Genomic DNA, 15,381 nt, shown 5'->3' with positions numbered 1-15,381 from the left:
TCTGGATCATTTACCTTGCCCCAACACTCCTGCGTAATCGTTTTCCGAACACAAAATACCACAAGCACCTTTGCGAGTTAGTTTGGATCATGAAAAAAACACTACAGTTCTCAATCACGCATGCGGAGATCGATGAATTGGAACAGCGAATTGCAAGCTGGGTAGTCAAGTATGAAAAGTAAGCAGTCTATTGCAGGACGTGGTAGAACATGGCTGATATCATTATAAGGTACTACTATCAGCATGACGAGTCAAGATTACCAGCCTGCACTCTTCCAATTCACGGAATGCTTCATATTGCTGATGACATTCGTCGATGCGGACCTGTGTGGACCACATGGTCATTTTTCCTGGAGCGCTATTGTCAAAAATTCAAAATAGCACTAAAGTCAAGAGTTCAGCCTTGGGGAAACCTTAACAAAGAAGTTCTATATACGACGTACCTTCAGCAAGTGGTCCTTCGGTATGACGTCCAGGAGGAAGTGTCACTAAGTATTCGGAGGGATTGGTCCCAGCTAACAACGCATGAGACTGTTTTCGAAGATTGTAAGTCACCATCCAATGACTCGAGATAACAACATAAACAGTCCTACCAGATGATGCTTATGTTCTTCGTCCCCCTCGAGTGACTTCATATGAACCTGACCGTGATGAGCGGGTTAAAGTTGCATTGTATTTCAAGCAACTCATTGGCGGAAGGCGAGCGGTGATTGTTGCACGTCTTCCAGCTGTGATGGCACTCTGGAAAAAAGTTCGTATCCAAAATGGCGGAGACAGTATTCGGACGCACAGTGCCACCAGGTCATCCAAAAAGCAAAGGAACTCGTCATACGTTCGAGTGAGTCTACTATATCACACATTAGTTCCAAACTTGACAAGGTTACTTAGTACGAACTTGAATATGAAGACCGTGTAAATGGAGCTCTTCACGTGGTTCAGTTGGTGCAATATGGTCGTCTCGAGAAAATACTGGTTTGCTCGTTGTCAAACGACACTCAGTGGCTAGGGCTTGCTGGCAAAACTCTTCTGCTCGCGCTCATTCGACCATGTCAGACCGAGGGTAGAGATGCTACCAAGGAGGAAGCGCGTTATTCAAGGAACCTTGCCAGCATCATCACCGACCTACGGAATGTAAAAGGAGTTGTAGGGAGGGTCAAGAGTCGCGGGGAATGGACTATCATTGACCGCAGAAGCAGTTTTGCGAAACCAGCCTTTGATGGTGCTGGGTATAATACAGATGAAAGTGAGGCGGAGTAAATGTTGATATATATACATACGAGGAGCTGGAACGTGTACAGTGTATTTAATTGCCGCTTGTCCTGAAAACAGAAGCCTACTTCTTGACAATAGAAACGGCAAACATATGGAGACTGCAGGTCGTGTGCCGAAATGCAGGGAACTGAGCAAACGACATCAACGAATAAGTGATAATCACCGGAAGTGCGGGCAACTCACGCGTCCTCATTATAGTCATTCCCATGAGCATAGTCGTCGCCGTTCTTAGAGGTTGCGATATGGTCTTCTGGCTCTTCTTGGACAGGCAGCGACTTGTCGGGAGTTCGGGTCTTCATGGCCTGCAGGGGAGGTGTATTGCTTGCAAATTTGCTGACCGCAGGCGGCGTGACACGAGCATCGTCGGTGACAATGGCTTTCCGCACAGTGGGCGGCGGACTGGGAACCCTAAGGGAGGAGCTTCCATTAGATTGATATGAGTCCCGCTTATACGAAACGTAGTCCACGTCCACTGCAGTCACACTCTCACCGCCTGACGAGCCAGTAGGCGTGTGGTAAGGGGGAGAATGAGAGGGCTGATTGAGTGGAGATAGGAGTTTCGTCACGTTGGGTGCGGCTTGCGTCAAGGCCGGTGGAGAGGAGGTTCGTTTTGACTGCGGGGGGATGTTTGCAGTGGTGGGACTCGCTTGTTGTGCCTGACGCTGATTCGCAGACTGAGTTGCTGTTCAAAAATATTCAGTACTTGCGGCACTGACGAAGTGAACGCTGAAAAATATTCAGTACTTGCGGCACTGACAAAGTGAACGCTGAAAATTAGTCAGTGTCACAAGTACTGACAGACGTGACTCTCACGTCAACACTGAAAATAATGGGTTCTTTTTTCAGTATCTACGTCACTGGAATATGTCACTCAGGGTTTCTCACGTTTATTTTCAGGGTATTTACTTCCCACAGTGTGTAAGTATTGATTTCGAATGACCCCCGATTTGAGCAAACTTATAATACATCACGCTTTAAAGCTAGGTTTGATGTAGGAGTCGCGTCTGCACCGGGACCACTTGTATGATACTAATACAAGGATGATGAGCTTTAGCATTACATTACAAGAAGTGTTACTACAGTTATGCAAACCCATCAACTACTCGCAATGAGTGGTTGTCGCTCTCCGTTATCAGCGTCTGCAGCTGAAGGGTGGTATTTGCGTGCCAACCGTGCAGTCAACGCGCCGTCCTCCAATCGTTCCACCTCCTCTACGACAGTATACCCTCCTAGCCATGGCAAGACAATAATCCACAGCCAGTAATAGACTCCGCACATCTATAAAGGGTCAGTTTTATGTTAAATCGCGTTGTAAGTGTAGTACACACCGCAAGGACACCCAGGCCCACCACACAGTAACTGAATAATGGATGTGGTCAAATGTGGACTCAGAAAGGCAACAACATTAGACTTACGTTGCGTACCAGAAAGACACGTCGCCATGACCAGGTTCCGGTGGTATCCTTGTCGAAACAATCAGTTCTGCTTCAAGGCGTTTCTTTAAGGACAATACCAGGGCATTATGAGAAGAAATATCGAGCTGAGCAGGTAAAGAGAAACGTAGATATGCTTCGCACGATACTTCGAAGGTGCAAGTCCAGCAAGTGCTCGCCGCCTTCGAAGAAGCCACAATCCTATAGCAGTTGCAACATGGAACACCTGCGACTTGTTGATCACATAGTGCGCCGCGGTCGAATAAAATACCTACTAAATTTGGATAAGAAGCCAAGTCCAACAAGAAGTTGAATGCATCTCGAGCTGGGAGGGCGACCATCACGAAGACTGTGAGAAAGTACTTCAGACACACGGGTCCCAATGGCGTGCCGAATGGCTTGGTCGATGCAAAAAATCTTGGATACGGAAGTAGCCCCTGACGGGCAATTTCACGCAATGCGCGTGTCTGACCAACAGCCTGGCCAAATATGAGTCTTCGCATTATGTAGTTTCCAAATGTATTGCTCACCATAGCGATCTAGAAATGTATTTTGTGAGAAACTCGGGCACACGAAATAGCAGGATCACGCACAAGGTTTCCGAAGCAACTTAAAGCAACCATGATCGGCAGGGTTTTGCCTGCGAAGCTCTCTCCGTATACACGCTGGAAAAATAAAGCCGCGATGAGCTGCCCAGAATTTCTTATCTCGTCCTTTGGCACCGCTGCCACGTAAGCAACATTGACAAAGAAAAAAAGACATGCGACTAAAAGCAGCGATAGCAGGCTGGCTTTGCGTACTGTGCGGACAGGGTCACGCGTATGGACTTCCCCAATGACACTAAATGCGTTGTTCCAACCAGCGAATGCAAAATTAGTCTTGACTAGGGCAGTAGCCAAAGAATTTGGATTGGTCGTGCTCCCACTGAATGGGGACCGGAAATTGGCATACGGATCGCTGATGCGAGTGAAACCGCCAAGGACGAGTGCGCCCGTAAATACCAAGCTGAAAGCACAATATGTCAGTAGATGAAGGATGGTGAACGATGCGCTCACAAGACAAGAGAAAGAACCTTCAACCCAGTAAGAAAGTTCACGGCTCTTAAAGACCATTTCGTTGAGAAGGCGACGACTGCGTGGTTAAGTTCCAGATTGTACCTTGGCGCAAGAAACTTAAGAAGCTCACGAGCCATACCAGCAGCACAGACTGCTAAAGCAACAGTAGTTTGCCTTTCGGGAGTGATGGGGATATCGAAAATTGTAAGCGCATATTGGGCAAATATAATTGAATTTGTTGCGCTAAAACTGATCAGTGTAAAAGCAATTCCATGAATATCTCGTCGGACATGCAAACAGTAGCACGCACGACAGAAGGACTGAGGTTACAGCAAACATGATTGGGACCAAAAACTTTGGACGCGGATATGCCTGCTCCAAGTACACAACTTCTGCCCCAGATCTTTTTGGGAACATACTTGCGTATTCACTGTAGACCATGAGACCTCCGAATGCAAACAGTGGAGCTAACAGCCAGAAAACGAAGAGTAGGCCGACCGAGCCAACCGAATTCAGTATGACGCCTGGAACAGAGTATATTCCTGCGCCGAGCATTCGCCCGAGATTGAGCATAACAGAGGACAGTAATGTGACCTTGTAACCCAAGGGATTGTTCTGCAGACGATATGAGTATTTATCGGACACAAGTGAATTGTTGTTACCCTCTCTATTGGTGCTCCCGCAGCTGACAAAGTGTTTCCTTCATCTTGCGCGTCCGAGTCACCGCTTTGAGCGAGGACTTCGGAGTCCAGGACGTTGTGGATGGTCATGACGGTAGGATGATAAGGCTAGTACCCAAGCTTCCTAAGACGGTATCATATTTCAATTTGAAGAGCCATGCTCATTGACTAGCATTATGGCGCAATCACTGGCAGCCGGCGATGATGAGAGTAACATTAATGTCATGTGTGATAAATATAACTTTTGGCTGACTCAAGTCGGGCGGAGTCTTATGTAAAACTGGTCTGGGGCCTGGGCTCCCCCTTTGAAATACATAGCTTCTTTTTTTAGATTCTTAACTTCCGGCGGGGACAGCACCTTGAACAACTCCCCAGTTTCTGTATGGTCATTCGACTCACTTATTATAGCAAAAGATTGTCAATGTTCACCAATTCTTAAACGCCAAGGATATCGGCAGTTCGCACACTCGCTTCCTAAACCGTTTAGTGGGCGCTTTGAGCGAGAGAACAAAAATATATTCACGAAAAGTTTATATAGTAGCCCTGCTTCAGAACTTTTATCGCTCGCCTTGAAATTTGCGTCTGACATTCTGTAGCTGAGCACTATCCCTTGAAATTTGTCCGCCACTCATGGGAAGTCAGACGCTGCGGTGCATTTGTAGCTACTAGTCAAGTGAACCGCTGCTAATGCCATGTTTGTTTATTTATTTTTGTTTTTAGACTCATTGCGGAGGCTATGCACCCGAGTCCGAGACTGACCGTCAGCGTACGTATATAGTACGTACTTTTCGTATTACCAACAGTTGAAACATTCCATCATGACCACGGCACTTCGATGGGTTTACAGCTCATTAATAAGTGTTAAGAAGGCGCATGATGTGTGTGTGAAACTCATTTTTTCACCTCTAGATGGAGTATTCGACTAACGATATCGCAGCAGCGAACAGCGAGCAGTTCGCTAAGGTGCGTCTCCTTATCGATATAAGGATGAATCATAATTGAAAGTCATGTATTATCAGTACATATACAGTGCGTACTGTCTGAACCTCATGTTATTTGTCCTAACACAGTTCAGCGTCAATGGCTACGTTCTGGGTAGGCTCATTTAATCCATTCACTTCCGCTGTCAAATCCGCTTATCCACCTGCAGATTTATGATTATGCATGTTTACTTGATGAAGAGGTAATACACTTGTTCTGTGATAAACCCCGGTTTTGATGCCCACAATATGTTGTACAAAGTGGACATTTTTGCTTCGATCACATTGGACCAAGATGAAAGGCCTGTATATTGTTACACGATTCCTCCCCTTGATCCTTTGCGCCATGGGTCTATATAGTGCGTTCCGTTCGAGTACACATCACCCTGATGATGAATTAACACTTTTTTCAGGGAACCTTACCCCATTGAACATAGATGTATGTGATGCGGTTCACGAGAACGCACAACTTATTGCATGACTTTGTCAGCCATGCCGGGTGTTGGCCAATGTTGAATCAGGTACGCGCATGATACACTCATGTATGTACGTCCTTGCTGAAGGCTACTATTTTTCTGTTACAGGTCTTGACCTAGTATTGGTCAGTTCCTCCGAATGTATCTCATTTCCCCGTACTATATGTGTATTTCTTGATCGGATTCATCTAGGGTTTTTCATCCTCAGAACATTTGTGCTCTGGGATCAGAATAGATTCTTGCTTGCCACCATGCTGTGTTTCTCTTTCGTGAGTTGCCAATCCACTCACCATACCCAAGCTACTAGTGGTAGATGCATCAACCAGACTTTTATTGCAACATCCTTCGGCATTGTCTTCGCCACTGTCATCCCCGCAGCGTGTACTCGCTCTCACTTTCCCTCTGGTGTTCCACGACCACTAAAACATTGTGTTCACTTTCACAGGTACGACTGGCCCGATCCCGGGAATTACAGGGTACAACCAGATTTCGATCAGTTTCTGGTATTTGATACCATGTCTTCTCCTTTCTGTATTTAAACTGGGTGAGTAACCAGGAGGATGTATATGTACAAACCCGCGCTGACACTATTCTCTCCAGGTCTTTTGATACTCACGCTCATACGCGCCATACAGGACTGGCGGACAAACGAGAGCCCTCTGTACGTTGTCCTGGTGAACCATAACATATACTATTATGCATGCGGTCTTTGTGAGTGAGCACTCGTACGCGTTGTTTTTCCGTACTCATCCACGATCATTCTCTTTTCTGAAGTGTTCTCGTTTACGGACATGTTCACATCGCTGCTCCTACACGTGCGTGAATATAATAAACACCTTTCTAATCGAGTCATTGATGTTGTGCGTCCCAGTACTCTTACCGCAGCGTATGGTATCAGTATGCACCTCCACATCTTGCTGCGTATTCCTACTGATAATTCCCGAAATGTACACCCATGCACAGTCTTCAGATGGTGATTATTGCAATCCTCGCCACACGCATGCACCTCCATCTATGGCAGGTGAACCAACATCTACATGACTCTGCTGGCGCCCTCGTTCCAATGTCCGAAATCTCATTTGAAAATCACACGGTGTGATGTCGTATCCTGCGGCTTATTCGGTGTTGTTCGTGGAGCGAGGCTTGGACCATACAAGATGATTGGTGGGGGTGGGCTTGATAGAGTATTGTTACGTGCTTAATGAGTCTGTGGTGCGCAGCGTTGGACGGGTATATGATAGTTCTTAGTCTTTCAATCAAGTGCAGAGACTGAAATTTAAAGGTGTATTTGACCCGTCAATTATGTAAATGTTGGTTCAACTGGGAGATTTTGCCTCGAGGCATTATTTGGTCTCAAAACTGTTGCCAAACAAACGGCATCGATCACTTCAACGTTCCTGTGACACCTCCGAGTCATCTATCAAAGGAAACTCACAGCTTCAATTGTTTCCGTGTTTGACAGTACAACGCTCCAGAATTCGCGGATCATTGCATTCGTAGGTTCTACCCTTCGCATATGAATGAACTCGTGACCCAGTAGTACGTACTGTTTGCACTGCATCTTGCTTATAACTTGACAGCTCAGCGTCAATCATGGTTGGTTACGGTCAAACGTTGAGCGTAACGATCACCTTCCACGAAAAAAAAAACTAATGAGGGCCGAGTACTTGGAAGAGTTTTATTGATCTCGAGCTTTGAAAGCCAGGTCCCTCCAACTTGAACGTGGCTATTTCAGAAGCAGGGACAAGTACAATAAGCACACGCGAGTTTCCGGATTGAACTGTGCATTACCTAACTGTATAGGTATATAAGTTCTTAGAGTTCAGTCTAGAAGGGGGCGGTAAACCCGTTCACGACCACCTCTTGAACGACCCGGCGGGATGGAGACGGACTATTCGGCTGACGATATCGCAGCAGCGATGAGTTTGCAGTTCTTCCAGGTGCGTTTCTTTTTTTGTCGATACGAGGCGGGTAACATTAAGCAATCTATGTGTGCTTCAGTACATATACAGTGCGTCCTGTCTGAACTCGATCTTTATCGTCTTAACGCAGCCCAGTTTCGATAACTACATTCTGGGTGAGTTTGTCCCGATGAGTTCTCTTCTACTGTTAAACTCGCGTATCCAGACCTACAATTATGCTTGTTCACTTCACGAAGAGGTAACGTACTTGCTCTGTGATACGCCCCGGATCCGATGTTGATTGTATTCAAAGTGGAGATTCTTGCTTGTGTCGCACTGGACCAAGGCAAAGGGCCTCTATATCGCTACACGATATGTCCCCTTTCTGCTTCTCGCCACAAATCTATATTGTACGTTCAGCTTTATCGTGCATCGCCCGATAATAAACTAACACGTTGTCATGTAGTGAGTTTCATCCCGAATGAAACCCCAGGTGTACGTGAACATGCGGCGGAGACTTAATGAGGGGATGGATGTCACTTACTGCATGACTTTGCCAGAAATGCCGGGTGTTGGACAATATTTGCTCAGGTACGTGCATGATACATCTATCTATGCACAGCTTTGCTGAGTGCAACGCACTTCCTCTCACAGGGCTCGATATACTATTAGGCGTTTGCTCCGAATGTATCTAGCCTTCATCCCTAAGATATGCGCGTCCCTGATCCGATCCTCCAGGCTTTTTCATCTTAAGAACATGCGCGCTTTGGAACAACAATAGAATATTGCTTGCAGCCATTCTTGTTACGCTTTCGTGAGTCCAATATTCAGTAGCCACATCCAAACTAGCTGCTGATGCATCAGCCAGACATTTCTCGGAGCTTCCATCGGTATTACCTTCGCCACTACTGCTCCCGCAACATGTATGTGTTCTCGCCTCTCCCCTAGCGTTCTACTACCATTCAACAATTCTGTTTACTCCCGCAGATGCAATTAGTGCGATCCCTGGTATCACAGGGTGCTACCAGAGCTCGAGTAGTCTCCAGCTCTTCATACCATTTCTTCTCCTGTGCGCATTCGAACTGGGTGAGTGACCAGGAGCAAGTATATGTGTACACAGACACGCTGACAGATACTCTCCAGGACTTATGACCCTCACACTCATACGTGCCATACAGAGTTGGCGACAAAACCCAAGCCGTCTGTACATTGTCCTGCTGAATCATAACATATTTTATTATACGTGTGGTCTTTGTGAGTTGACACTTCCACCCCCCATTTTTCCGTGCTCATCCATGATCATTCTATTTCCTGAAGTGCTCTCAGTGGCAAATATATTCACATCGCTGCTCCTCCATGTGCGTATATCTCCTCAATGTATTTAATGTTCAAGTCATTGATGTTTCGCACACCCAGTACTCCTACCACGCCATACTGCACGAGTATGCATCTCCACAGCCTTCTGCGCAATTCTGCTAACAATGCCTGAAACGCATACTCGCTTACAGTTTTCAGTTCATCATCCTTGCGATCCTCGCCACGCGTATGCACCGCCATCTTTGGCAGATGAAGCGACAATCACACGGGTCTGATGCCCCCATGCAAATCCCTATGTCCGACATGTCACCTCCGGAATGTACGGCGTGACACCTTACCCGCTGGCTTACTCGGTGTCGTTCGTTCAGCGAAGTGTGTATTGTACGGGATTTGGTAGAGTTTCGCTAGACGCTTAGCCTATTCTATAGGACTACCTACTTGGGGCGGGAGATGCCTTTAGTTCTATTCAACATCCTGGGTGTCAACTTTTCAGTGCAAGCAGCGGTGGACGGATTGATGGAATAGGATTGAACATGTTAGAGCCAGAAGTAAGGCCTGACAGCAACGAGTATCATCCTGCTGGGCTCACGAAAACGTTCTAAAGACTATAATTTAACGTTCATTTACAATTACAGCAGAGATGACATGGTGAAAAGGTACGAAATGGGTCTGCAATGAAACTTGAGGTGCAGGCCAACTCAGAGCAAGTGGTAAAAAAGAGGACCATCCAACGTTGTATACTAGTAACACTCTAAGCCTGAATCACGTACAAAGCGAGCTAAGTATATGAAGATAAGCCAAGTAACACCCCCGCTGACAGACAGCCCGAGGGCGCAGCTGCACAAGTGACCAAGTTAAGATATAATGATCAACATAGAAAGTCGGAAAGTATCATACCGAGGGGAATGAACATCCATCAATCGGAAGAGGACATCTCTGTCATGATATCTTTCAGCTTGTACCTTTTCAAGGCAACATGGAATTTGACATATCCTTCGAAAAAACTGACGTAGGCATCACAGGCCTCTGAACCAGGTCTGAGGTATTCGAGGATATTGTGATGTGCTTGTACAGTTTTCTCGATCAGTTCGAGCAGAGCATCCTGTTTCAAGGTGGAGGTACGAGAGGCTGCCATGAGCGACAAGTAGTTTGTGTTGTCGCCTTCCATCTCTTCCTTGTAGTAAGATAGTATATCACTGAATGACGGCAGGTTAGGAAGCTTGATAGGAAGTGATCGATGTACTTACTTTGTGTGGTTTATGACAATCCTTAGATCCGGCATGCATTGAATGTATTCCCGGATTGGGAGCATGGAAGGGAAGGCAAAAAACCCATATGTATCCGGCATGCCTGATAGGACCCTAGAATACTCTGGGTACAACGGAGCCTTGAGCGAGATCTAGTACAATAAAAGGGGTCAAATTATAATATTCAACGTATATAAATCATACCTGCATGTCTTTAGTCTCACTATCGAGGCAGTTGAAACTCATGAAGTTGAGTGTGTACGCAGTGATAAAATTCGACACCAGCGGGGAATAAAGGCAGGTGATCTCACGCAAGATCACATCGAGCGCGTTCAGGATTGGATCACCCTGTGGTTGGCAGCTCACAAACCGCTCGTTGAAATGGTAGACATCCATCATGTCTTCTCCCCTGACCACCTTGTCATCGATGCGGGTGGCGATTGCAGTGAACAGGCACATCCACATCTTGGCTGCATCAGGAAGGCACCTCAGGCAGCAGTTTCCGGAGGCAAAAGGTAGGCTTTCAGGCCGGGTTTCTATGTTATGGGAAACCAGCCTGAAAGGCCTATGATTCTCCAATCTAATTTAGGATTCGCTCTAAAAATAATATCATACCTCGTTGCCCTCCCGCTACTACCTCGTTGCCCTCCCGCCAGGCTGCTCGCGTGCTCCACCTCCTGGCTCCAGGATGCCTGGATACCTCGCGCTGCCCTTGAGGCACGGGGACCTCCGTACCTCAACGTGAATTTGTACGTACTATGTATTTTAATTAACAAATAAAAATTTACAAGTTACTTTCTACCTTCATCTCTATGGCTCCGCGCTCAGATACTCGTGCAGCCCAGCCCACAACGTCTGGGTTGGGTGTTCAGTTTGTCAGTCCACGGAAACCAAGGAACAAACGCAAAACCCAGACGTTAGTAGAACTCCCCGGCCAGAAAGCAAAGCAACTGAAGTTGCAGGCCAAATTGGCAACTCTCCTCGCAGGAAAACTAAATTCCGAACAAACGACCACATGCCAGCTGGACATGTTACCTACCGCTGTCTCGCCTGAGGAGAACATGCCTGCCGATGCTTGCGAGGACTTGTTTCTCTTCGAAGATGAAGTCCCACCGCTTACTGAGCCTCAAGACTCGATTCCACCGCTGAACACCTCTGAGTTCATTCCAAATCGCCGCATTCTACCTGACATCGCTGCCGCACGATTATATGACACTTGGAAGATACTGATACCCACTCTCGTCGATGTTCAGCTCGAGTATACTCAGAGGACCGTTGGAAAATTTGTCGAGCGACCTCCGACGATTCTGTCTGCATGTCACTCGCAGAAGTGTGCACAGAAACGCACAACTATGATTGGCTTGTTCTTCGATGGTAAGTCTCAATCTGTGCATCGAATACTTCAAGTCGCTAAAGATGTTCGAGGCTTCACAACCCTCGACATTTTGAGTTGCAGATGTGCTACCGCACCTCAAGTCCTGGTTCTTCACGGTTTATTCCCAACTTCCCCCTCCCAGCCACGCATGGCAGTATCTACTGAGCTACTCGCCTTCTATCGAACGCTCTTCGAGCGCTCATGTGATGCTGTGAATGCTCTCGCATCCGCCCTGCACACACACTACATCCGCAGAGGTTTCCGCATGACGAATGCTAAGGTACGTGAATCAAAGTTGACTTACCTTCAGATCTGACACAACTTAGGGTGAATTTATCCAAGAACCTTTCCGGCGAAGTCTCGGTCAAGCTATCTTATGGTTTGATGTCTTACAGGTGGAGCTCGAATCCCAGCTAGAATGCGCTGTTCAAGCAAGCTGAGACTTGGTAGATGCCTCTCGAGATCCCCCAGAGCATCCCGCATCATATGCGCCCACTGTAGACGTGGTTCCGCGTGAGCGCTGTGCCACAATCCTTCTTCAGCGTTGTCCTGCTTGTTTTGGGGGGTCTCATTTGGAAGGCAGCTGGAAGAAGGTGGAGATATTCATGTTGCTACTGATGGGAACTTCCATCATTGACATCGGCGTTCAGCAGGCGATTCACCCCATTTTTATGATCCCTCTTACTTCTTACCTAAAGCTCAGGTTGATGACATTGGGCGTCATATTGATTGGAGTCACAAGTCTGCACTGAAACCGCATGCACCACTTGTACCCCATGAGGCCATTGACTTATGTGAGAATTCATACGAAGCCACCGATGGAAAGAAGCAAAAAGTGGCCATGGATAGCTTTGATGACACGGGAGTCATGGCATTAATATGTCGCCATGACATTCCCCTCTTCTTTGCAAACATCGACACTCCAGGCGAGCAGCAGAAATGTGCCGTTGCCCTTATTGATCACCTTTTTGCGTTATTACCTCGAAGTGCAACAGTTGTCACTCTGTATGATGTGGGATGTGTTCTCTCACGATCATTAAGTCAGGTGAGTCATCTTTGTGATTCTTCGAACCTCGTTGCTGATCCGTTTAAGTACAACATACTTCCCGAAGCCGTGACGAAGCGCTTGCGATTTGCAACAACAGCCATGCATGCCTATGGCCACGAATGGTCGTGCCAACTTGTTTACAACCCATGCATATGCGAAGGCCTTGGCCTTTCAGACGGAGAAGGCACCGAGAGGCTATGGTCAAGATTTATCCACTTGATAGGTATTCAGCGCTCCTCATCTGTATGTATCCTCAAAATTTTGTTTCATCTCTACTGATGTTCGAGTTACCATAGAGACAGCGTCGGTTATGGCTACTTGACCGACAAGCTGCTGCCATCGGTCTTGAGATGCGCGCTGACCTCGGTGATTGGATCCGGCGTCGCCTTAAGCGGGGAATTCATGAACAAGGGACAGCTGCACAGACCACGCTGAGTGAGTGTGATGCGACGATTGAAGATCTGCGACATCAATGGGCTCTGCAGCGACAGTCACAGTTGTCCATCCGTGCTCGTGCATTCTTTTTCTTTCGCATTGTCCAGCCTGAGCCTGATTATGTTCTACAGATGCTCCTGCTTGGCTCAAGAAAGAGCTGGACACCATGTTTGCCCTACAAGGTGACCTCGATGCCTCCGACAAGGCTCTTCAAGCAACAAGTGAGGTTATTACAAAGGGAAATGTATCCCAATGCACACTCGATGCGATCGAGAGCCTCGAACGAAGTCACCAACGCCTCATGGACAAAGTTGATGTGTTATATGCTTCCCTCAACGTTCACGACAAGTTCCCTGAGCTGGAAGGAATAAACATCGAATTTGTTCGGACACTTCTCTTGGCACGTGACCTCAAGATCAACATTCGGAAGCGTGCAATTGGAAGCTTCTTTGAATGGGACAAGCTCGATCATGCCGTCGGTGGCACACAACAAGCATTAGGTAGGGGGCTAGACTTGCTTCATGATGTGTGTTAACACTTTGCAGGGATGAAACTTCACCAGCAGACCCGAAAGGCCATATTGAAGCGACAACCAGCCTTGCTGGCTGCACTACGTAAATTCAATGGATACTGCGAACACCTTGAAGAACTATATGAACCAGGCTGTGGTATTCCTCTTCCAATGCCTCTCCCCACCAAGCTGAATGAACTCTGCAATGATCAAACACTGATGGAGGATATTTGGATCACGCCTTCAGTTGGGGAGGTTCCTCGTTGGCTGGATGATCAGGATATTCGTGATGGGATACGTGCTATGTTAAAGCGCGATAGATGCATCGAGCAGCGACGTCTTGGGCTAGAAGCTGACAATCTTTGCAGGTGGTTTGGTGATGAACTCGCTGCAATAGAACTCGCCCTGCAGTTGCCTGAAAGTATGTATTTTTGTTGACGTCCATCTTTGACATATGCACTAATTGCTTCACAGACATCAGATTTTCTATCTTACTACGTCAGCGGTGGGAACATCTCCAACATCTTCAAATCCGTTGGTCTAACCCACTTGCGTCATCACTACGGTTTGAGTCCCGTGCAAAACATGCTGAATCGTTAGCGATGCGGATCTTAGGTGCTTCCAAAGACACTGCGCTTCACTGGATTCCTCAAACATCGATATCCTGTGCCACTACCCTGGAGGAGGGCGAAGAGGAGGGCGAAGAGGATCCAGAGGTTATCCTCCACCCGAGCACATTGCCCTTGCTGACATAATAAATGTTGACACTCCTGACAGCGAAGATGAAGAAGACATCAATATTGCAATCGAGCCTTGCGCACTCATCACCTGGCACACTCCCGAGGTAAGTAATATTTCATTTGCAGTTGTCTGGGTGTTCATAGTTTATCTAGCAAGTCATTGTCGACCCAGTACCACCAATGAATGACACTACTGTTATTGTCCCTGGAGTCATCACCACCAGGGTTCGTCCTCCCCGTGATGCATTCCCACATCAAATTTTCGAACCAAAGGATATCAAGATCCTCACATCGCCTACTGCACTGCTGAACAACAGCCTCATCAATGGCTGTGCAGCGTTGCTTTATTCTGAGTCTCTGCAAGCTTCTCCTGCTGTAGCGCAATATGCGATCTTGTCCACGCACGACCTCCCCGCATTCAGTACAATGCGTCTGATGACGTGCTTTGGCGCAACATATCGTGGACTTGTTATTGGGCCAAGGACGTGTGGATCATACCGATTCATAGACCCTCAATCATTGGTCATTGGGTGCTATGTATTGTGCACCTCCAGAGCAAGGAACTTCACCTATTCGATAGCTTTACCGAGCAACGACCTTGGAAGAGCGATGTCAGAGTGAGCACCATTGTAGTTCCTCTTTTATCGTTCATCCAGACTCAACACATCTAGGATATTATGAAATTGATCGTTCGACTTTTCAACATCGTGCATTCAGAGTTGATATCGACTTTGACAATTGGATTGCACGTCCGCTGATAGTAAGTATGTCATAAATCGGACATGTACGTGTGTTCTAATTCAACCTCAGACAACAGCTGTTCAGACTAATGGCTATGACTGCGGTGTATGGGTGCTTGCGATGATTGCAGCAACATTGCGTGGATGCCACTGTACAGCTTTGAAGGAAGA

At 47.0% G+C, this 15,381-nt stretch overlaps 6 protein-coding genes across 6 annotated transcripts; 4 read left to right on the top strand and 2 right to left on the bottom strand.

Annotated features, from left to right (window-relative positions):
- Nucleotides 1-2,263: 2,263 nt before the first annotated feature.
- F5147DRAFT_678959 (amino acid/polyamine transporter I) lies at nt 2,264-4,655 on the bottom strand. Its single transcript, XM_041436227.1, has 11 exons — nt 4,423-4,655; nt 4,071-4,375; nt 3,891-4,009; nt 3,761-3,836; nt 3,299-3,710; nt 3,236-3,244; nt 2,981-3,184; nt 2,786-2,931; nt 2,688-2,735; nt 2,601-2,631; nt 2,264-2,550 (listed from the first exon to the last, which is right to left on the bottom strand). Exons 1-11 carry the CDS (start codon nt 4,528-4,530, stop codon nt 2,368-2,370), a joined length of 1,641 nt encoding a protein of 546 aa, XP_041296426.1. The 5' UTR covers nt 4,531-4,655; the 3' UTR covers nt 2,264-2,367.
- Nucleotides 4,656-5,382: 727 nt separating this feature from the next.
- Nucleotides 5,383-7,194, top strand: F5147DRAFT_678952 (uncharacterized protein). Its single transcript, XM_041436226.1, has 15 exons — nt 5,383-5,403; nt 5,460-5,469; nt 5,516-5,535; nt 5,591-5,623; nt 5,683-5,779; nt 5,834-5,859; nt 5,911-5,941; nt 6,005-6,037; nt 6,089-6,165; nt 6,223-6,277; nt 6,342-6,440; nt 6,497-6,607; nt 6,671-6,711; nt 6,768-6,793; nt 6,860-7,194. Exons 3-15 carry the CDS (start codon nt 5,521-5,523, stop codon nt 6,993-6,995), a joined length of 780 nt encoding a protein of 259 aa, XP_041296425.1. The 5' UTR covers nt 5,383-5,403; nt 5,460-5,469; nt 5,516-5,520; the 3' UTR covers nt 6,996-7,194.
- Nucleotides 7,195-7,776: 582 nt separating this feature from the next.
- F5147DRAFT_650091 (uncharacterized protein) lies at nt 7,777-9,639 on the top strand (the record flags this gene model as incomplete). The annotated part of the gene is made up of 14 exons (XM_041433413.1): nt 7,777-7,907; nt 7,949-7,973; nt 8,111-8,207; nt 8,264-8,292; nt 8,358-8,388; nt 8,536-8,611; nt 8,662-8,720; nt 8,785-8,883; nt 8,941-9,051; nt 9,115-9,155; nt 9,214-9,239; nt 9,306-9,433; nt 9,483-9,486; nt 9,543-9,639. The coding sequence occupies 14 exons, from the start codon at nt 7,777-7,779 to the stop codon at nt 9,637-9,639; spliced, it is 954 nt and encodes a 317-aa protein (XP_041296424.1).
- Nucleotides 9,640-9,715: 76 nt separating this feature from the next.
- Nucleotides 9,716-10,986, bottom strand: F5147DRAFT_607532 (isoprenoid synthase domain-containing protein). The gene is made up of 4 exons (XM_041432361.1): nt 10,566-10,986; nt 10,362-10,513; nt 10,012-10,310; nt 9,716-9,951 (listed from the first exon to the last, which is right to left on the bottom strand). Exons 1-3 carry the CDS (start codon nt 10,824-10,826, stop codon nt 10,031-10,033), a joined length of 693 nt encoding a protein of 230 aa, XP_041296423.1. The 5' UTR covers nt 10,827-10,986; the 3' UTR covers nt 9,716-9,951; nt 10,012-10,030.
- A 357-nt stretch (nt 10,987-11,343) lies between these two features.
- F5147DRAFT_678930 (uncharacterized protein) lies at nt 11,344-12,494 on the top strand. The gene is made up of 3 exons (XM_041436225.1): nt 11,344-11,735; nt 11,787-12,016; nt 12,063-12,494. Exons 1-3 carry the CDS (start codon nt 11,390-11,392, stop codon nt 12,174-12,176), a joined length of 690 nt encoding a protein of 229 aa, XP_041296422.1. The 5' UTR covers nt 11,344-11,389; the 3' UTR covers nt 12,177-12,494.
- A 389-nt stretch (nt 12,495-12,883) lies between these two features.
- F5147DRAFT_570583 (uncharacterized protein) lies at nt 12,884-14,485 on the top strand (the record flags this gene model as incomplete). Its single annotated transcript, XM_041430995.1, has 5 exons — nt 12,884-13,027; nt 13,081-13,274; nt 13,508-13,719; nt 13,765-14,151; nt 14,205-14,485. 5 exons carry the CDS (start codon nt 12,884-12,886, stop codon nt 14,483-14,485), a joined length of 1,218 nt encoding a protein of 405 aa, XP_041296421.1.
- Between the last annotated feature and the right edge of the window lie 896 nt (nt 14,486-15,381).

The sequence above is a fragment of the Suillus discolor genome (assembly GCF_016758755.1).
Source record: "Suillus discolor strain FC423 chromosome Unknown F5147scaffold_10, whole genome shotgun sequence".
NCBI lineage: Eukaryota > Fungi > Basidiomycota > Agaricomycetes > Boletales > Suillaceae > Suillus > Suillus discolor.
The sequence above is the reverse complement of the archived record's forward strand: the minus strand, read 5'-3'. Positions and strand labels throughout refer to the sequence as shown.